We start from the raw sequence: 18,960 nt of genomic DNA, 5'->3' as shown, positions 1-18,960 counted from the left end.
CTTTCCTTATCGATTTGCGCGCAGGACACGCGCTGATAACAAAGAGGTGATAATTGACCGCCCCTATTGCAGCCCAACTTATCGGCAACCCAAGCAATCAAAATCAGGCTTCCATGGTGGTCCAACCACCAGCCAACTGATTATTCGCTTGTAAACAAGGCCTAAACAAAAAAAAAAAAAAAAAACACAACCACAGCCTTTGATCGAAGTGTGAAAAATGTGCTGGGCTTAAGTTCTCAGGCTGCTTCGCTTTATTTAATTTAAGTTGAGTTTTTCATTATCAGTTATTGGTTTGCTCGCTGCCCAGCGTTTGACGCACTGTATCCTGGTCATAGGCATGCACCAGCAGCGCCACTTCCAGATTCAATTGTGAAATGTCCTCCTTTAGCTTGGCTATGGCTTTCTTAATTTGCTGCACAGCGCCTAGAAAAATTAAATAATAAACATAAATAAATTGCAAAGATTTCGCTGCATTTAAATGATTTTTAGCTTATTTTATTAAGTCAGCTGTAAATGTTTCTAAACTTTCTTTAAGCTTAATTTGGCAATTGCTTTATTAACTAGCAAAAGCTTTAAATTGCTTTTGGTTTAATTATAAATTTTCTTAGAACATTTTGCTACTTGAAACTTTCTGTTTAAATTTATGATCAAGAAGAATCTAAAGAAATCTTTAGCAATTATTTTTTAATTTGGCATAAATCAGTTCTAAAAATTGTATTTTTATATATCTTTAGAATAGCCTTCAGTTTAGCTTAGCTATAAATTTCGTAGAACATTTTGCTACTCGAAATTCTCAGTTTATAGATTCATAAATTTATGATCAGCAGCTCTTTAAAGAGTTTAAAGGGGTGCTTATTAAATTTGTTTTAATTTGGCATAAATCAGTTCTAAAATAAAATTTTAATTTTAGCAGAGCTGAGTTACCTATAAATTTTCTAATAAATTGGGCAAATCTAAAAATTTCACAATTTTTCTTCAGTTGCTTTCGAATAATTTTTCCCTTTGATTTTTTTCTACTTACTGCCATCGGACATGACCTGTCCACGTCGCTCCATTTCCTCCTTCTTAAGCTCCTGTTCGGCCATAACTTCACTTAGCTGATTCATTTGCTTCTCCAGATCCGCCTGCAGTTGCGTTTGCGCATATTGCACGCTGGACAGCTCAATGGACAGCTCCTTGTACTGCGCTATGTGCGGCTGTAGCTCATTATTCAAATGCTTCTCACGACTCTCAATCTTCTCCAGATTGAACGTAAACTCGCTGTGCAGTTTCTTGAGCTGGGATTGCGTATTCTCTGCTACACTGGCAATGCTGCCATTGAGCGTTTCCATTTGGGAGATGTGCGTGCGCCAATCTCTGGCATCTGCCTTAACAAAAACCTTGAGCTGCTGCAGCACACGCTCCAGCTCCAGGCGCCACTCCTGCTGGTCAGTGAGGCGTGCATTGAGCTCACGCGACTGTTCCGTGGGCAAACCAGCATTGAGTTCACCTATAGACTGACGCTTGGGTCGATTTAGCCAGTTGAGCTGCTTAAAGTTGTGCGCTTCTAGCTCCAGATCGCTATCGTCGCTCAAAGCGCTGGCATTTTGCTCATCCTCCAGCTTTTCTAGTATAATCTCTGCATTGTCCTCCAGATAATCACCCACAAACTCCTCCTCCTGCTCTATATGCAGCCGCTGATAGTTCAGCTGTGCAACCTTTAGCGCCTGTGTGGCAAGTATATCCAACACCATCAAGCATATAGGACCAGCACCACGTATAAGCTTATTGGGTGCAAAGTCCACAGGCACATCCTAAAAAGCTGACACATTAAATTTAGTACAATTAATTTGGTTTGCAACTTGCAATTTCTTCGAGCATTTGTATAATCTTTGCAGTCACTGTATTTGGATCGTCATGCTCCTGCGGACGTTCCATATCCTTGCCCAGCTTTTTGCACAGCCACCAGCATATTAATGTAAACATAAAGAACTGCTCGCCAGGATTTGTTGCTTTAACAAAATAGAAACGCGACAGCGGCTTAAGTTTATGCTCACGCAGCAAAAGTTTTTCATAATTAAGCAGCTTTAGCTTTTCCAGCAAGTCGTCGGATTGAAAATTTTGCAATTGTTGTGTTTTATCTGCGCTGTCCTCTTGCATTTTGTTAACTTTATGTGAACTGAAAAAAGTGTTGTTGTTTATAAATTACCATGGCAACGTTTAAAAGCACAACAAACTGCTGCAGCTCGGCTTAGCTATGTTTTTTTAGAATTAATTTATTTATATTTATGCGCGCTTAAAGCAATTTGCATAGCTATTTCATATTTTTAAATTATATGCATTTGAATTTATCTAATGCTTACATTTAAAATACGCGCGCAGTGTTAACTTTAACACTGCTGTTAATTAACAGCAGCTGTGCTGGATGATACGTGCCAACTTTTACGATCGAGTGTGCAGCTGCAAAAACAGCGGCAACCCTAGTGCAAAATATTATTTGAAAAGTGACGCCGCGTTTTCAACTGTGTTTACAATTTTAATGAAAACTAGTTAAAAAATGTATAATAATTTGGATTTAAACGCGCTGGGCGTTGATGACATAGTGGAGGAGTACAAACTGCTGCACGAGCGTCATCAGCAGCTAAAACAAAGTCAGGAGCAGGATGCGCAAATTATACACGAACTTAAAAGAAGCCTGGATACGGCACACGCAGCGGAGCGCTATCTAAGCCAGGAGCTGGAACAGCTAAGCGTGTCGCAAAACGCAGATAATACAATGGATCCGCGCATGCAGCAGGAGCTGGAGGAACTGCGTCGCAAATATAAGAATCTACAGGCAGAGCAGGAAACGTTGCAGCTGGAATGTGATGCGAAGACAGAGGAAACAAGTGAACTAAAAGCGAAGCTAGAAACAGCAACACGTGAGCTGGAGGCAAATGCAGCATTGCGTGCAAATAGTGGACATGATGAGTGCACGGCGCGTGCGCTGGCGCTGGAGCAAGAGAATTCAGACTTGATGCAAAAGCTGGCGGACTACGATGATGCCAAGGTGCAAAGCACATTTGCAGTGGCGGAGCAAGAGGTGAGACATACGCTTTACCATTGGAATTGCTTTAAAGCTGTTTGTTATTTGTAGAAACAAGTGGAAATCTTGAAAGACCAAGTCAGCTGTCTGGAGGAGAATCTGCGCAGCAAGCGTGATGAGCTGGAAGAGAAGCTGCAGCTGCTAGAGAGCACACAGGAGCAGCTAGTGGAGGCTAATTCCAAAATAGCAATGCTGCAAAGCGTGCCTGAAAATAATGGTAAATCAATTTATGCTGGAGCAAAGAGAAAACTCGTATCATATTTGATTTGCAGAACGCAAAGGCAACTCGCTGTTTGCTGAGGTGGATGATCAGCGTCAGGTGATGAAGCAGCTGCTGGCAAGCCAAAAGAAAAGCTATTTGGAAATGAAGAAAATCTTTAATGAAAGCAAATTTGAAATACATCGTCTAAAGCGTGAGAATATAGCAATGCATACGGAGCTGAAGGCATGCAGCACAATCTTTTGCAATGCAGACAAAACATATCAGGGTATAAGGCACAACAAGCAGCTAGCAAAGTATTTGTTTTAAAACTTTAAACTACTCTTAGATAAACTAAATCAACGCATACGTCATCTGATGCTGCAAAATACAAAACTGGAGCAAACTTTGAATGTAACCCAAGAGCGTTTGCGTGATTTGGCCAATGACAAGTCAGTTAATTGGCTTGATTCCATGCTGGAGTTTTGCAAGTATGCGCTGACTAAACGTCTGTTGAGTCTAACCGGCTACAGTTGGTTTTTATTCTGACAACAACAACAAATTAACTCTTTCATTTAGACGCGAAACGGGTGAGCTCAAGAGTCAACTGCATAGCGTGCATATACAAAAGGCCAGTTTGGAGCAACAGCTGCGCAATGTGCAGCAGGATATGGCGCGGTATGCTTAAGGAATATATTATACAAACTTATATTAATTTGTACTATTTGTTAGCTGGCGCTTTGAGTCGCTGAAATCACGCTGCGTGCTTATAGATCGTGAAAATCGTTTGACTGAGCATAAGATAAGCTTCAAGCCCATGCAGTCCATGGAGTTTGATATTAAGGAAGCGCAGCTGCAAGCAGCGCTGCCACGCATTGTGAGCGTAGCCACAGCTGAGGTAGTCAACTTGGTAACGCCAATGAAAGCAGAGCAAGCTGAAGCAGCAGCAGCTGAGATTATAGTGCTGGATACGCCAATGAAAAAGGAAGTGGAGGAGCAGCAAGAGCAAGTGCATGGAATTATTAAAGTCAAAAGTCCTGAGCAGCTGCTTAAGACAGAGACGCTAGAGGAACAGCAACAAATGCCGGCGATAAAAATGGAGCCAGCTGAAATTAAATGTGAAGAGCCTGAAAAAGCAACACCACTAAAGCCATGTTTGGCTAATATAAAAGCTGAACTAGCGGAACTGGATGCAACTATTGATAGCAATACACCTATTAAAAATGAATTGTGCTACAACTACGAGGACTTGAACACTTCGCTGGAACTCAATGAGCTAGAACTCGCCTCATTGAAGCCACAACGCAAGGGCACTCCAGTTAAAATCAAATGCGCCAACTCTGAAGCCAGCAGCTGTCAAATACGTTCCATACTTATAAAGAAACGTGACATATTTGCTGAGGATTGCCATAAGAATGTGCAATTTAGTCACAATGCACCGACTGTGCATAATCTGAGTCCCGATGTGGAAATTAAGGAGAATCAAAATCCATTGGAGGCGGACACAAAACCGATAAGAAAAACGCCCAATATAATACGGCGCATTGTAGTGGCATCCAAGAAGCCCACAAGCTAAATACGAATACATTGCATTTTTTATTATACAAAAAAACTTAACAATTAATTACATACCAAACAACAACAAGATGTACAAACTTAAGAAAAAATATTGCCAAGCCACTGCCTTTAGTTTAAGTTTGTTTAGCGCCTTAAGCTGCAATGAAAAAAGAATTTGATAGAATAATTTAATTAAAGGCAAAACAAAAATGTAAAAAAAAATATAAATGTATAAAATATTGTAAGCAAACTAAATTTAATATTATATAAGTTTAAAGTAACTTACGCTATGACTAGCTAAACAGCTATGGCTGCATCCTCCTCAAAGGACAAATGATCGTAAATGGGCGCCGTTGGAGCAGGCAGCGTTAGCTCAGATGCCGTATCCTCCGCCTGCGCTAATGTTTGCTCCTTAATCTCTGCATACAGCTGATAAGGCAGCTCCGAGGGCATCGCTTCATAGGTGACATGCAGCTTGGAGCAGGTGGACTGACGCGCACTGGAGCAATTGCAAATGGAGGCGCCAGCGCTTATGGGCGTCTCATAGCCATCAGCCAGCGGCTCAGCATTGTCCGGCGGCAAAGGAAAACGCACAATGTCAATGTGATCGACAAAGCGATGAGCACGCGCCGCTTTGCTGCGGCCACCAAAGCAGCCAAAGCCGCTGGCATAGTAGGACCAATGGAAGATGCGCTCACAGTGCAAATAAAGATAAAGCAGCAGAAAGAGCAGCGCAATGCCCAGCGGCAGCATAAACACAATAATCAAAGCTTCAGAGCGTTGACTGTGCGTGTGATTGGTTAAAGGATTGCCATAGAGCACAGTGTGACTGGAGACGTTCAGCTCAGGATGCAGTGTAGCAGGCGTGCTGCTAGTAGTGGACACAGGCAGCGCCAGCAGCTGCGGCTGACAGCTCAAACCATTGACATTGATGTGGGAAATGTACTTGGCGTAGAGGAATAAACGGAAGAGCTGCGGCTGCGCATGTGAAAAGTTGAGCAGCCACTGACAGCTCCAGGGATTGTCATCGATAGCCAAACGCAGCTGCTGATAACGATCGTTGATAGGCGCTGCGTTCGCAAAGCTTGCAAGCTGATTGTGGCTTAGATCAATGAGATGCAAACTTTGTGGCTGCAGACGCAGCAGCTGTGGCAAGCTGAGCTCGCTTAGATGATTGCCTGCCAATTGGAGCAGCTGCAGCTGCGGCAGCTTAGCAAACCAGCTAAGATTAAGCTGCTGCAAATTATTGTAGCTTAAATCCAAATGCAGCAAACTGTTGCTGCTAATGTTTAATTGCGTTAAGACATTGCCTTGCAAACAAAGTTGCTGCAGTGAATCATGCAAGCTTAAGCTTAGACTGCGTAGACCAGCTTTGTTAATTGTTATGTTCACTAGTTGTTGACTTGACTGCAGCAGCGACACTTCGTTGGGCTCTATGGGCGTCTCTGCTACATAAAGTTGCTGCAAACTCGACGGCAGCTGCTGCAACAATTCCCCAGCTAACAACTTTAGCTGCTTGAGCTCCAAGCTCCTCAGCTGCTGCATTTGCTGCCACACTGGCGGCTGTTCCAATGCCAAAAACCATTCACTGCGTATGCTTAACAGCTCCAGTCGCTGCGCCGGCAGCTGCTCCAGCAGCTTTAGTGCATTGCGCTCCAATCTTAGCTGCTGCAGCGCGTCCAGCTGCTGTCCACCAAAGCTGCTCAGCTCATTGTTTAGCAGCTTTAGCTGCCTCAACTGACTTAGCGGCTGCTGCTGCGCGCAGCTTAAACTGCCATTCACCACGCCCACAAAGTTTTCCAGCAACAAGCTACGCAGCTGTTGACAGCCTGGCAAATACTCCAGTCCATAGCTTTGTGGCATTGCTTCCTTGCCATTTAGCTGCGCATGTTGCTTGCCCGCCGCACGTTGTGCGCCCAAATCAAAGTTTAGCGCTGTGCGCGTTTCGTTGGGCGCACTGCAATCAATTTCCAGTGGCAAACCAAAATCTTGTGCGCTGCGTGCCTCAGGCGGCGTTGCAAATAGTGTGGCATGTATTATACATGACTCTGGCTGTTCCGTTGCGCCGCACACTTGCCACGCCCACAGCAGTAAACAGCTTAGCCGCAGCACGTGCGTCAATCCGACGACGCGTTTCATTGCTCGACCAAATCAGAACTGAACGCACAGTTCGCTCCAGTTGAGAGCACCACACTCATTTACTCTCTTGCTGGGCACAGCTGCTGGCGCCTCGTCGCACCTTTTGGCGTTTGCTACTTTTTAATAAGACGGCGCCCCAGGTCGTACACCCAACCCACACCCCTCAAAAATTTGCTCAGTTCTTTTTCCCCGTTATATTTAGACAGTTCGTCGCGCTCTCTGACGCTCTGGCTTCCTATATAGACATACACATCTATATAAGTGCCCACTACAGCAAGTACTCAGTTCTAAAAAAAATGTTTAAAAATATTCCAGCATTTATTTTATTTTTAAACCGTTCATTCCCATACTCAAAAACTATGCAAAATCTATTTATTTTATTTATTGTTTGTTTGCTTAAATAACTAATTTGTTCTCTTTAGCTGCAGTTTACTGTATGTGCTTAGCACAGTGAGCACTTCTTACACAGCTGTCAACAAGTTGAACACCCACCCTTTGCCCCCTCAGCAGCGGCACTTTTTGCACTAAGCAGTGTTGATGGAATATGTTTATATATATTTTATATATATACATCCGAAACATACAATGTTCGCTACTATATTTGTATACAGAGCTCTCTATATTCATTGGCGATTTCTGCGGATCAGCATCAGCTGCTGTGCAACAAAATAATTTTGATTGTTTACGAATCTATATAGCACATGCTTATAAAAAAGTATAGAAATTATTTTGAACTTTGATTACTAATTGTTTTGGCACTTCAGTGAGTTTTTTTTTTATAAAAACAGCTGCATATTAAAAAATAATTGTTTATTAGTCAGTTTGAAGGTTCAGTTCTTTTTAAAATTCTATATAAAGTTTTATTTATATTAAAAAATAAGTCTATTTAAACGTTTGTACAAAACTTTATTAAGACTTAAAACAATCTGAAAATACTGAAACATGAACACCGTTATTTTGCAACCAGTGTTGTGTAGCGCTCCAGCAACTTGATCATAAAGCCAAAACTAAGAAATTTCTTTAGCACTGAGCATTATAATCAAGTTGCCTAGAGCGCTGCACAGCAAGCGCTGGAGCTGAGCAGAGCTAGGATCTGTGCTTCAGCGAGCGTGAGCTACTAATACGAACTCCCGTTCCCGTTACATTGCAGCTCTGGGAGTGTTGACTAACGCGCGTTATAGGATCACGCGTAGTGGCGGAGGAAATGCCAGCGCCGCTGCCCGAAGGAATTCCAGCGCCAGCAGAAGAGGAGCAGCTGGCATGCGCACCTGTGGTCATGGAATAGATGTGTCGTCGTAGGACGCGTATGTGCTTCTGGGATACCTCAAAGTTGTGCACCAGCGTATGCAGTTGGGTTTGCAACTCGGCTATGAGACTATCGCGCTCTTGTATTAAACTTGTGGTGGAATTTTGACTGCGACTTAACTTGAGCTCCAAATCGAAGATGCGCTTCTGCAGCTCACGACGCTGCTTCTCCGTCTGCTCACGATGACGCACCAACTGACGCTTGCTGGCCAACTGCAGCGTTTCCAGCTGCTGCTTAGTGCTGGTAAGTTCATCCGCAATGCGACGCTTTTCCGATTTTAATGCAGCATTATAGTTTTTAAAGATTTTCAAATCACGCTCGGCAGCTTTTAGACGATTGACAGTGACCAACTTGCGCTTGCCCAGCTCATCGATCTTGGCGCGCAGCTGCGCTGCCTCCTGCTGCAGCTGCTGCAGCTTATCGGCCAGCAAACAATTCTCACGCATTACCTTTTCATATTTGCTGTGCTCCTCGCGCATTTTGCCAGGCAGCTGACTAACATGTTTGAGCTTTGCATCGATTTTGCTGCGCAGCGTATCAAAGTCGTGAAAGATGCTCGACTCCAGCTGCTTGTTGTTCACCTGCAGCTTGTCCAGCTCATGCTTTTGCGTCTTCATTATCTCCTGCGCTTTAACACAGCGCGTATGATAATCGCTTAGTCGCTCCTGTTGTTGTCTAATAAGCGTTTTAAACTGCAGCTGTTCGCTTTTTAGACTCTTTATAGTGGAATACAGCTGCTTGTAGTCGTTCTGCTCACGCTCCATTTTATGCTGTGGTTGCGTATTCATTACATCCTTCAACACATTAAACATATCCTTAAGCATTGCAGGCGAATTCTCTTGATCCTCTGTTGTGTTCAAGTGACGTCTGGCGTGTCGCTTGGCCAGCGTATCCATCAGTTCTTCCGCGGACACCTTGCGTCTGGTGTTTTTGTTACCCCTTTGCACCCTCGGTTTGGCTAACTGCTCCACCGAACTTTGTGCTGCCAGCACAGTCATAAAACTTGTATTGCTGCGATATTGTTCCTGTAGTGTAAGCGACGAACCAATGCTCGTTGCTGATACACAATAGCTTCGATCTATTTGCTCTACTTCTTCCTCTGCTTGCGCACCTGTAAATTGATCCTGCATTGCATTCAGCTCATAGTTGATTTTCATATATTTCTCTTCCAGCTCTTTGGTCGTTTCATTGTAATCCTTTAGCTCCTGTTTGTATTTACACAACTCTAGCTTTAGCTTTTCGCCAATTTCATCGCTGCCCTTGCGCTCTGCTTCGTTATCGCTTTGCGTCATTGCATCGTCCTCGTCCTCTTCGTCTTCATCATCATCTTCCACCGCACAGTTGCTGTCGTTGCTTGTTGCATCGCTGGGCGGTGGCGGTTTGCCACTTGTTGCTACCAGTTCGTCCTCCTCCACCGCTTGCTGTTTGCCCATTGACTCGGCCAACTCTTGGCCTTTTCTCGTCTTTGTTGTCGCTTTGCTCTTGGCCGTTATTAACATTTACAAAAGATTTTGCTTCACGCTGCAGATTTTTGTTTGCACTTGGTTTAATTTATTACCAACCGAAAATTTGTTAAATGCGTTTTTACCAAAAAAAAATAATTACTTCTACTTACAAACAATACGACAAAATTTTTTCATTATTTACATAACCAAATAGGCCTACTGATATGCAAAGCGAGTTAGTATAAAAACATATTGCTTTCGATTCAATTTGAATAAAAATACATTTTTTCCTCTTCTGTTCTGTGGTATATTTCGACTGAGGAAGAATTCATTCCATTCATAAATTTATTCCTTAATTTAGCCTTAAGACATTTTATGCATATAAATTGATATTCGATATGTATTCCTATTCTTCCCGACCTACTGCGATTCCCAATCATTTGTAATCTCTACAGACTGTAGCTGATTGCGAATCAGAGCAGGCTGCGTTGCCTACGTTGCGTATTGTTGTGTTTTTGGAAAAAGAGAGCAAAAATAATTCATTTCAATTTTAGTCGTTTAGAAAACAACCATAACTAACCAAAAAATTTATAGAAAATACATTTCTAAAAACCCCAAAAAAAAAATTTATAAATTTTACAAAATTTCCAGTGCTAAGATATTAGATCACTTAAAACCTAACTAAAAACCAAGAAGAACCAACGCATAGTTTCATACATACCATTGAGTACTAGGTAACTCCAAACAAGATGGCTGAAACGGAATATGGCGATGAGGGGGAGTTTGAGAACGATGAAATGGACATGGGCACCATGAACGAGGGCATGGAAGAGGGCAATGATGAGGATCTATTCTCACGCCTCGGCTCCTCATCCGACGATCCCGAGCAGAAGCGCATGTACATGGAATATCTGGCGCTGATTAAGGAAATCGATTGCCAGAATAAAATCATACAGGACATAAAAGCGGAGGTGGTCGACATGTGTGGCAAGCCCTGCAAAACTCGGAATGAGCTGCGGGAGATTAAACGTTTGCGCATTTGCATGGAACAGGAGAACATTAAGTTGCATACGATGATGAATCGAGCGGTGGAGCTGCAGAATTATGGCTCACATCGTCACTATCGTGAGCTCAACTTGACCACAACCATGGATGATGATAATATATCGCCCTACTGTATGCCGCCTTGTGGTGCCGGCATGGGCAGCGGCCCAACCCAACCCACTGATTGCGAGGAGGATATGGCCTCCAGCTGTGGCCAAGGCGATGGCAATGAGGATCGCTTGATGAAGGCGCTGGACAAGGCAATGAAGAAAATGAAGGGCGCCTGTCCGGAGGATATGAAAATGATGCAGGAAATTGCCTGCGCCATTATGGCTTCCAAATCGGCCAAGGCCAAATCCGTTTGCAGACCCTGCCCGCCGCCCTGCCCGCAGCCCTGTCCAGAGAGCAGCAGCAGCAGCGTCTGTCCACAACCTCCGCGTCCACCCTGTCGCCAGTCCAAACGTCAACGCCCCTGCGAACCTCCCTGCCCACCACCACCTTGTCCGCCACCCTGCGGCAAAAGTGACTCGCTGGACAAGCTCAAGCGACGCATTGTCAACATGCAGTGCTCGGTTAAGAAGCTGCTCACGGAGGTCAGTCGACGCGAAACGCAGGACCCATGCGGCGACGAAGCAAGCTCCGAGGAGGATGATGAACCCTGCAATGGAAATGGCAAATCCTCGCGTCCACCTTGCCCCGAGGATCCCGATCCGCTGGTCATCTGCGGCGGCAAACGCAACACCAAGGCGGACAAGTATGAGAAAATGAAGGAGAACTATACGCGACTGCTGACGCAGTTCCAGCGCAAGGATTGTCAGCTCAAGGAGCTGGAAAAGCGGTGAGTGCAAAGGCTTAAACATGTTGAGCTATGGACTCAATTATTTCTCTTGCAGCATGAAAGGCTTTGTTGGAGGCAGCTGCGGCGGTGGCAAAAATGCCTCCGATGCGGATGCAGCGGAGCTGAATTTGCTGCGTGCGCGCGTCAATGAGCTGAAGGAGGAGCAAATGGAGTTCAAGTGCATTATGAAGGAACAGTCGCAACAGCTGGAGGACTATCGCAATAAATATCTGCTCGCTCAGCAGAAGGTCGAGGAGCAGTGCGTCTCGCTGGACAAACTCAATATGAACAATAAGCGCATCGAGCAGCAGATTAATACGGAGGTTAAGGAGATACGTTCCAAGTTTCAGGAGAAGCTCAATGAGCTGCTGCATTTCCCCAAGCTGCTGGAGAATGAGCAGCTAAAGTTGGCGCAGGTGTGCAAGGAGAAGGATGATCTGCAGGCCAAACTGGTGGTGGTCTGCAAGGAGCTGAAATCCTGCAAGGTGCAAATGGAGAATCCACCAGCGGATTTGCGTCCACAGCTGGCCCAATGTCAGCTGGATCTCAGTCAGGCACGCACTGAGATCGAGGAGCTGCTGCGTCAGCGTGATCTCTTCTGCGAGCAGCTCAAGTCCACGCAGGATGATTTGGACACGCTGCGTACCGAATCCGCCAAGATTATAGCCGGCACCAAGGAGCGCGCCGAAATGATTAAAGCGCAGCAACAGGAACAAATCAATCGCCTGGAGAAGGAGCTGGCGCAGTGCCGTGCCACAGCCTCCTTGTCGGTCAATGATCGCGAGGCTGTCATACGCGAGATGCAAGGACAACTCAATACGCTCTCCTACAGCTTCGACGCGGCCCAGAAACAGATCAAGACGTTGCGCAATCACATTGCCTATGTGTCCAACGAGAACTGTTTTCCCGTCAAGTGTTAGACGCAGATCAGACGATCCACGACGACAACTATCGACGTGTATAATGTGTGAATGTTTCAGGTGCGCCAAGTGTGCGGCAGCCGGCTAACAATATAACTTATGTCTATACAACAAATATATATATATAACATATATAACTACTTATAGGCTGACAATACAATTTTCAATTTTCTCAGCGTTTGTTCTCACGCTTACAAATACTTTATTGCTTCAAAAACGACAAAATTTAAGCGCAAGCCTTGGGGAGCTTGCAGCGTCGTTACATGGCAACGAGTTTACAAAGATTTGACTGCCAAGCGCTTCATCTTGGGCGCATTCTTCTTGGCCTGACGCTTCTGCTCCTTGAGCTCCCAGCGGCGCTGCTTCTCTGGATCTTCCTCGGCCAGCACACGCTCCTTCTCCTGCTTGCGCTTGTCCTCGCGACGCTGAGCCGCTGCCTCGGCGCGAGCAGCATGCGTGCTCTTCAAGAACTCCTCCTCGACGCGCAAACGATTCTTATCCGCCTTGGCTTTGCCCTCCTTGGACATGCGGTAAGTCTTCAAGCGCTCCATCAAGTAAAAGATTAACAATAACAACGGCTTAACGGTTTCCATTTCAGCATGCTTGGGCAGATTGAAGCCGGCAAGCAGCACAGCCTTCGTCTCGGGCTGCTTAAGATTATTGCCCTCCTCCTGTTGTATGGGGCCGCTGAACTGATCGGAAATGTGCAGGTAATCGATATAGCTTTGGTATTTATTCAGTGCAGTAATAACACGTGACTCGAGTATGGCGGACGTGCCCTCCGGTATTTCCGAAAGCACGCCAAAGCCGTTTGGCACATTGTAGCGTTCCTCTGGCTTGCTGACTAGACTACAGAATTTGTTCTGCAAAAAGTAGCAACAAATATTTGCTTTAATTGTTGTTTAAGCTTTGGTTTAACTACTTACCAAATCTGTATACTCCTTAAACACCTTGGTTATGGTTTTCTTGCTGCCCACAGCAAATACAAACGAGTCCATTACATTGCGTGTTAGTTCGATTTTGATCTGAGCCTGATCCAGTTGTGGACGCATTAGTCCGGCTACCAGTGACACCAAATCCTGTCGCTTGATCATCTTCAGCTCCACCAGCATGCCCTCGCAGCAAGTGCGGCCAGAGCACCAGAGCGTATACAGACTTTCGCTCTCTTTATTCAGCCCAGGATTTTCATTCTCCGTCTTGCCATCGTCACCAACTAGAGCAAAGTTCTCATCCAGCAGCGCTTTGTGTGTGCTAAACCAAAGCTGCGCCAGACGCGCATTCTTTGCTTTGCCTGCAAAGAAATTGGCAAAGTATGCCATGAGTCCGGCCACCATGAGCATTTCCATCCAGTACGAATCCCAGTGTGTGCGGAAGTGCAGCGGTATATTCGGTATAGTTAGCTTGGGCACTGCCTTGGGATCTACAGCTGGCTCCTTGGCGTCCGTGGCATCATAGCCCTCGAACTCCTCTTCGTCCTGGAAATGTTCAAACTCATCTTCGTTCTCCACCAGCCCATCGTCATCCTCGTCGCTTTCCACAACGCGCGGTTTTTGTGTCTCCACCTTTTCCTTGGAGCTGTCAGCATTCTCGGCGGTCATCGTGTCATAGTGAGCCTCAGCAAAGTCTTCATCGAACTCAGCAAAGTCATTGTCGGCATCATCCTCGTCTTGGCCATTCGAATTAACGTTGGCAACTGTGGCGCAAAGTAGCGCCAACAGTAATAAGGCAAACATAGGCCTCATTTCTCTAATAAATTAGTATAATTTGGCTAAAGTTTAACTTAAACTAAAAACTTTTCACCTAATCAAAAAAAAAGTAGGTTAAGTGGTTGAAATTTTCTGTTACACGTTTTACAGCACTATTGCTGCTCACGAGCTGACATTTTGAGCTAGACATTCTAGTTCAAAAGAATTCATTAGTAAATTAATGGAATATTCGTTAATATAGCGAATATAGTTATTTTAATATGATTTTTAAATGTTAGTTAAGTTTATTTTTTTCTTATTGGAGTTCTCTTGAGCTTACTCTAGTTCACATTTGTCGCACAACACACTGTCATCTTTTGCAAATTCTGATACTGGTGCGTTCTATCGATAACACAACACGTTGCAATTTATAAATTGTTTTTATTTTATTTGCAGCACATTGCTGTAAATTATTGAGTGACTTTGCTGAAGACAACTTATTGGAACGTTGCAAAATGGTGAGTCATGTGCTTTAAACTATGCGCCGGTTGGGTAAAATTTGCTAGTTAAAATGCAATATGCAAATTTTACAATCTGATGCAATTTTCTTTACAAATGTCAATCAAATTTGCATTTTAGGCAAATGTGGAGCGCAAAGGCACCTTTAAGGTGGAATATCTGCAAAAAATCGAATGCGCAGTGCAACAGCGCTGGGAAACGGAACGTGTGCATGAGACTGATGCGCCGACGGCGCCAAAGAAGCGCCAGGCGGAGAAGTTCTTTGTCACGTTTCCGTTTCCGTATATGAATGGACGCCTGCACTTGGGTCACACCTTCTCACTGTCCAAGGCAGAGTTTGCAGTGCGTTATCATCGCTTGAAGGGACGTCGCGTGCTCTGGCCATTTGGCTTCCATTGCACAGGCATGCCCATCAAAGCCTGCGCCGACAAATTGGCGCGTGAACTGGAACAGTTTGGTTATCCACCAAAGTTTCCAGAGGCAGTAGAGGAAAAGCCCGTGGAGGCGCCAACACAATCCGAGGTGCCCAAGGACAAGTCCAAGGGCAAGAAGAGCAAGGCGGTGGCTAAAACAGGCAGCGCTAAGTACCAGTGGCAGATTATGCAAAGTTTGGGCCTTAAGGATGAGGATATTAAGCAGTTTGCTAATGCAGAGCATTGGCTTAACTACTTTCCACCGCTGGCGGTGCAGGATTTGAAGCGCATAGGTGTGCACATTGATTGGCGTCGTACTTTTATTACTACGGATGCCAATCCTTACTTTGATTCCTTTGTGCGCTGGCAGTTTAATCATTTGAAAGAGCGTGGCAAGATTATGTACGGCAAGCGTTATACTATCTACTCGCCCAAGGATGGACAGCCATGCATGGATCACGATCGTTCCTCAGGCGAGGGTGTGGGTCCTCAAGAGTACACACTTATCAAGATGAAGGTGCTGCAGGCGCCCAAGGAGCTGAGGTAAGCAAGCACATGAGTTTAATAGATTAAAGCTAATTTGTATATGCTTGTAGCTCCATTAAGCAGCCTATTTATATGGTGGCTGCTACACTGCGTCCGGAGACAATGTATGGTCAAACCAATTGCTGGCTGCATCCGGACATCAAGTACATAGCCTGGCAGACTACTAAGGATAATGAAGTATGGATTAGCACACGTCGCGCAGCACGCAACATGGCCTATCAAGGCTTCACCGCTGTGGAGGGCAAAGTAGATGTGCTGGCCGAGCTTACAGGTCAACAGCTGCTGGGTTTGCCGCTGTCCGCGCCCTTGACGCCACACAAAACAATTTATACGCTGCCCATGCTGAGCATTAAGGAGGACAAGGGTACGGGTGTAGTAACGTCTGTGCCCTCGGATTCACCCGATGATTATGCTGCCTTGGTGGATCTGCAAAAGAAGGAGGCATTCCGTCAAAAGTATGGCTTGAAAGATGAAATGGTGCTGCCCTATGAGCCCATGCCTATTATAGATGTGCCCACGCTGGGCAAGCTGAGCGCAGTGCATGCCTATGAGACGCTCAAGATTCAATCGCAGAATGATAAAGAAAAGCTAGCCGAGGCTAAGGAGCTGTGCTATTTAAAGAGTTGGTTTTAAATTTATTATAAACTTAAAGCATAAACTAAATTATATAATTTTTACAGGTTTCTATGATGGCATTATGCTTGTAGGCGAGTTCACAGGAAAAAAGATACAGGACATTAAGAAGGACTTGCAAAAACGTCTGCTGGATGCTAATGAAGCAGCTGTTTACTATGAACCCGAGAAGACTATTATGTCACGCTCTGCTGATGAGTGCGTCGTGGCGCTTTGCAATCAATGGTATCTCAACTATGGTGAGCCTGTGTGGCAGGCGCAAGCGACAAAAATACTGCAGGATATGGAAACGTTCCATGAGGAGGCGCGTAATAACTTTGAGGCATGCCTCAATTGGTTGCATGAATACGCCTGCTCGCGCACTTATGGACTGGGCACCAAGCTGCCTTGGGATGAGCAATGGCTTATCGAATCGCTATCGGATTCGACTATTTATATGGCTTTTTATACGGTGGTGCATCTGCTGCAAGGTGGTAGCTTCCGTGGCGAGCGTGTGGGTCCATTTGGTAGCTATCTTTAATAACATAAACGCCTGTTAAATGCTTTAATTTATAATTTATTTAAGGCATCAAACCTGCCGACATGACTGCTGAAATCTGGGATTATATTTTCTTCAAGGAAACACCGCTGCCCAAGAAATCCGCCATCAAAGCTGAATATTTAGCTGTGCTGCGTCGTGAATTTGAGTACTGGTATCCCATGGATCTGCGCGTTTCTGGCAAGGATTTGATTAACAACCATTTGACATTCTGTTTGTATAATCATGCTGCCATGTGGCCCAATGATGAAACCAAATGGCCCAAGGGCATGCGTGTTAATGGTCATTTGCTGCTCAATTCTGCTAAAATGTCCAAGTCTGATGGCAATTTCTTAACGCTGCATGAGGCTATTGATAAGTTCTCTGCGGATGGCATGCGCTTGTGTCTGGCGGATGCTGGCGACAGCATTGAGGATGCCAACTTCGTGGAGAGCACAGCCGATGCGGGCATTTTGCGTCTGTACACGTTCATTGAGTGGGTTAAGGAAATGCTGGAGAACAAGAGCAGCCTGCGCAACGATGCTAAGCGCAGCTTTAACGATCAGGTGTTCCTTAGCGAGCTGAATTTGAAGACACAGCAAACGGATGACAACTATCGTCGCATGTTGTTCAAGGAGGCGCTGCGCAGCGGCTTCTATGAGCTGCAGCTGGCTAGGGACAAGTATCGCGAGCTGTGCGGCGCTCAGGGCATGCATGTGGAGCTGGTCATGGAGTTTATTAGACGTCAAGCGCTGCTAGTGGCGCCTATATGTCCGCACATGGCGGAGCATGTGTGGGGCTTGCTGGGCAACAAGCAGTCGGTGGTGCATGCCAGCTGGCCCGAGGTGGGCAACATCAATGAGCTGGATATTATGTGCTCCGAATATTTAATGGAGGCAGCGCACAATTTCCGTCTTAATCTAAAGAATTTGCTGCAAGTGCGCGGCAAGGGCGGCAAGGAAAAGGCGCTGGATGCGTTGACTGCCAAACCGAATCGAGCTTTAATATGGGTGGCCAAAACTTATCCACCCTGGCAATGCTGCGTGCTGGACACCATGCGTAGCATGTATAATGAGCAAACCAAAACGCTGCCGGATAACAAAGTTATTGCAGCCACGCTGCAGCAAAAGGCAGAGCTAAAGAAATTTATGAAACGCGTTATGCCATTTGCTCAAATGATACGCGAGAAGGTGGAGCAGGGCAAGGGCGTGGCTGCCATGGCAGTTACGCTAGAGTTTGATGAGGGACAAGTGCTGCTCAGCAACATAGAGTATCTAAAGAATACGCTGGATGTAAGTAGTGCATACAAATATATTGTATATATCATTTACAATGCTTTTTTCTTTGTCTAGCTGGACACACTTGAAATCAAATACACTGACGATGCCTCAGCGCCTGAAAAGACACGCGAGGAAGTGCGTCCTGGCGCGCCTTTCATTAGCTTTAGCATTGCGCCGCATGTAAGCGTGGAGTTCATCAATCCCACAGAGCGCTCTTCGCTTTTCCAAATCAACACCATCATCTCCGAAGGCGACACTGTTGAATCTTTGCGTGAAAAGCTTGCCAAGATTATTGGCTTGAAATCAGAGGCTGCTACATTGAAACTCTGGCGCTATGAGGATCCGCTGCTGGGACCACGCAAGCTGCCAGCTTTCCAGGATTACAAAACAGGCAAAATGCTATTGGATGCAGGCAACTTTGTGCTCGATGTGGAGGCCAAGCGCGTTAGCGTTAATCAAGCTGGCAAAGTTAGCGAAGTGGGACGCAATCTGGTTTATGTTGTAGAGTAATGAAACAACATCACTTAATAATTTATGCCTTAACTAAATGGAATAATTGTACAACAATTGTTGATGAAGAAAAATGTAAAAGATTAAAGAAATGTTCAAGCAACAGCTTGCACAACAATTTGTCACAATATTTAATATTTAAAGTAACAATTTAATTACTAAGTTCAGCATCAGCAATTGCTATTATATTTATCAAATGTAACAAGATTCAAATATAAGATGCAAGCTGAGAAAAGTTCTATAAATTCAACAGCATTCGAATTAAATATGAAGTTTAATTTGTTTGCTTTAAATTTTTTTAGAACTTTGTTCAGCTTGAATTTTATAATTTATATTTCAAATGTT

The 18,960-nt window shown here is 44.8% G+C and overlaps 7 protein-coding genes across 7 annotated transcripts; 3 read left to right on the top strand and 4 right to left on the bottom strand.

The window, feature by feature from the left end:
- Positions 1–232: 232 nt before the first annotated feature.
- Positions 233–2,139, bottom strand: LOC108606378 (intraflagellar transport protein 57 homolog). The gene is made up of 3 exons (XM_017996480.1): positions 1,846–2,139; positions 1,022–1,793; positions 233–423 (listed from the first exon to the last, which is right to left on the bottom strand). The coding sequence occupies exons 1-3, from the start codon at positions 2,137–2,139 to the stop codon at positions 281–283; spliced, it is 1,209 nt and encodes a 402-aa protein (XP_017851969.1). The 3' UTR covers positions 233–280.
- Positions 2,140–2,493: 354 nt separating this feature from the next.
- Positions 2,494–4,901, top strand: LOC108601312 (protein Spindly). The gene is made up of 6 exons (XM_017989215.1): positions 2,494–3,061; positions 3,116–3,281; positions 3,337–3,552; positions 3,613–3,754; positions 3,843–3,941; positions 3,996–4,901. The coding sequence occupies exons 1-6, from the start codon at positions 2,537–2,539 to the stop codon at positions 4,837–4,839; spliced, it is 1,992 nt and encodes a 663-aa protein (XP_017844704.1). The 5' UTR covers positions 2,494–2,536; the 3' UTR covers positions 4,840–4,901.
- Positions 4,902–4,939: 38 nt separating this feature from the next.
- LOC108599194 lies at positions 4,940–7,087 on the bottom strand. The gene is made up of 2 exons (XM_017985993.2): positions 5,107–7,087; positions 4,940–4,977 (listed from the first exon to the last, which is right to left on the bottom strand). Exon 1 carries the CDS (start codon positions 6,957–6,959, stop codon positions 5,118–5,120), a length of 1,842 nt encoding a protein of 613 aa, XP_017841482.1. The 5' UTR covers positions 6,960–7,087; the 3' UTR covers positions 4,940–4,977; positions 5,107–5,117.
- A 757-nt stretch (positions 7,088–7,844) lies between these two features.
- Positions 7,845–9,866, bottom strand: LOC108608017 (TNFAIP3-interacting protein 1). Its single transcript, XM_017999191.2, has one exon. It carries the CDS (start codon positions 9,762–9,764, stop codon positions 8,046–8,048), a length of 1,719 nt encoding a protein of 572 aa, XP_017854680.1. The 5' UTR covers positions 9,765–9,866; the 3' UTR covers positions 7,845–8,045.
- A 437-nt stretch (positions 9,867–10,303) lies between these two features.
- LOC108608016 (CG3213) lies at positions 10,304–12,652 on the top strand. Its single transcript, XM_017999190.1, has 2 exons — positions 10,304–11,592; positions 11,648–12,652. Exons 1-2 carry the CDS (start codon positions 10,460–10,462, stop codon positions 12,510–12,512), a joined length of 1,998 nt encoding a protein of 665 aa, XP_017854679.1. The 5' UTR covers positions 10,304–10,459; the 3' UTR covers positions 12,513–12,652.
- A 20-nt stretch (positions 12,653–12,672) lies between these two features.
- On the bottom strand, positions 12,673–14,327 carry LOC108608018 (coiled-coil domain-containing protein 47). Its single transcript, XM_017999195.1, has 2 exons — positions 13,439–14,327; positions 12,673–13,375 (listed from the first exon to the last, which is right to left on the bottom strand). The coding sequence occupies exons 1-2, from the start codon at positions 14,252–14,254 to the stop codon at positions 12,788–12,790; spliced, it is 1,404 nt and encodes a 467-aa protein (XP_017854684.1). The 5' UTR covers positions 14,255–14,327; the 3' UTR covers positions 12,673–12,787.
- A 239-nt stretch (positions 14,328–14,566) lies between these two features.
- LOC108608540 (leucine--tRNA ligase, cytoplasmic) lies at positions 14,567–18,756 on the top strand. The gene is made up of 7 exons (XM_017999956.2): positions 14,567–14,592; positions 14,654–14,715; positions 14,837–15,672; positions 15,726–16,297; positions 16,356–16,814; positions 16,874–18,117; positions 18,178–18,756. The coding sequence occupies exons 2-7, from the start codon at positions 14,713–14,715 to the stop codon at positions 18,613–18,615; spliced, it is 3,552 nt and encodes a 1,183-aa protein (XP_017855445.1). The 5' UTR covers positions 14,567–14,592; positions 14,654–14,712; the 3' UTR covers positions 18,616–18,756.
- Positions 18,757–18,960: the final 204 nt, after the last annotated feature.

This window comes from Drosophila busckii, chromosome 2L (genome assembly GCF_011750605.1).
Source record: "Drosophila busckii strain San Diego stock center, stock number 13000-0081.31 chromosome 2L, ASM1175060v1, whole genome shotgun sequence".
In the NCBI taxonomy this organism is placed as follows: Eukaryota; Metazoa; Arthropoda; class Insecta; order Diptera; family Drosophilidae; genus Drosophila; species Drosophila busckii.
The sequence above is the reverse complement of the archived record's forward strand: the minus strand, read 5'-3'. Positions and strand labels throughout refer to the sequence as shown.

Bases quoted from the DNA above. Each gene is read 5' to 3' on its own strand.
- LOC108606378 (XM_017996480.1), bottom strand. From the start codon at position 2,139: ATGCAAGAGGACAGCGCAGATAAAACACAACAATTGCAAAATTTTCAA. The intron at 1,794-1,845 runs GCAAGTTGCAAA...TCAGCTTTTTAG, and splicing joins TACAAATGCTCGAAGAAATT to GATGTGCCTGTGGACTTTGC. The intron at 424-1,021 runs GTAAGTAGAAAA...TAATTTTTCTAG, and splicing joins ACAGGTCATGTCCGATGGCA to GCGCTGTGCAGCAAATTAAG.
- LOC108601312 (XM_017989215.1), top strand. From the start codon at position 2,537: ATGTATAATAATTTGGATTTAAACGCGCTGGGCGTTGATGACATAGTG. The intron at 3,282-3,336 runs GTAAATCAATTT...TTTGATTTGCAG, and splicing joins AAGCGTGCCTGAAAATAATG to AACGCAAAGGCAACTCGCTG. The intron at 3,942-3,995 runs GTATGCTTAAGG...ACTATTTGTTAG, and splicing joins GTGCAGCAGGATATGGCGCG to CTGGCGCTTTGAGTCGCTGA.
- LOC108599194 (XM_017985993.2), bottom strand. From the start codon at position 6,959: ATGAAACGCGTCGTCGGATTGACGCACGTGCTGCGGCTAAGCTGTTTA.
- LOC108608017 (XM_017999191.2), bottom strand. From the start codon at position 9,764: ATGTTAATAACGGCCAAGAGCAAAGCGACAACAAAGACGAGAAAAGGC.
- LOC108608016 (XM_017999190.1), top strand. From the start codon at position 10,460: ATGGCTGAAACGGAATATGGCGATGAGGGGGAGTTTGAGAACGATGAA. The intron at 11,593-11,647 runs GTGAGTGCAAAG...TTTCTCTTGCAG, and splicing joins CTCAAGGAGCTGGAAAAGCG to CATGAAAGGCTTTGTTGGAG.
- LOC108608018 (XM_017999195.1), bottom strand. From the start codon at position 14,254: ATGAGGCCTATGTTTGCCTTATTACTGTTGGCGCTACTTTGCGCCACA. The intron at 13,376-13,438 runs GTAAGTAGTTAA...TACTTTTTGCAG, and splicing joins TTAAGGAGTATACAGATTTG to AACAAATTCTGTAGTCTAGT.
- LOC108608540 (XM_017999956.2), top strand. The intron at 16,815-16,873 runs GTAGCTATCTTT...AATTTATTTAAG, and splicing joins CGAGCGTGTGGGTCCATTTG to GCATCAAACCTGCCGACATG. The intron at 18,118-18,177 runs GTAAGTAGTGCA...TTCTTTGTCTAG, and splicing joins ATCTAAAGAATACGCTGGAT to CTGGACACACTTGAAATCAA.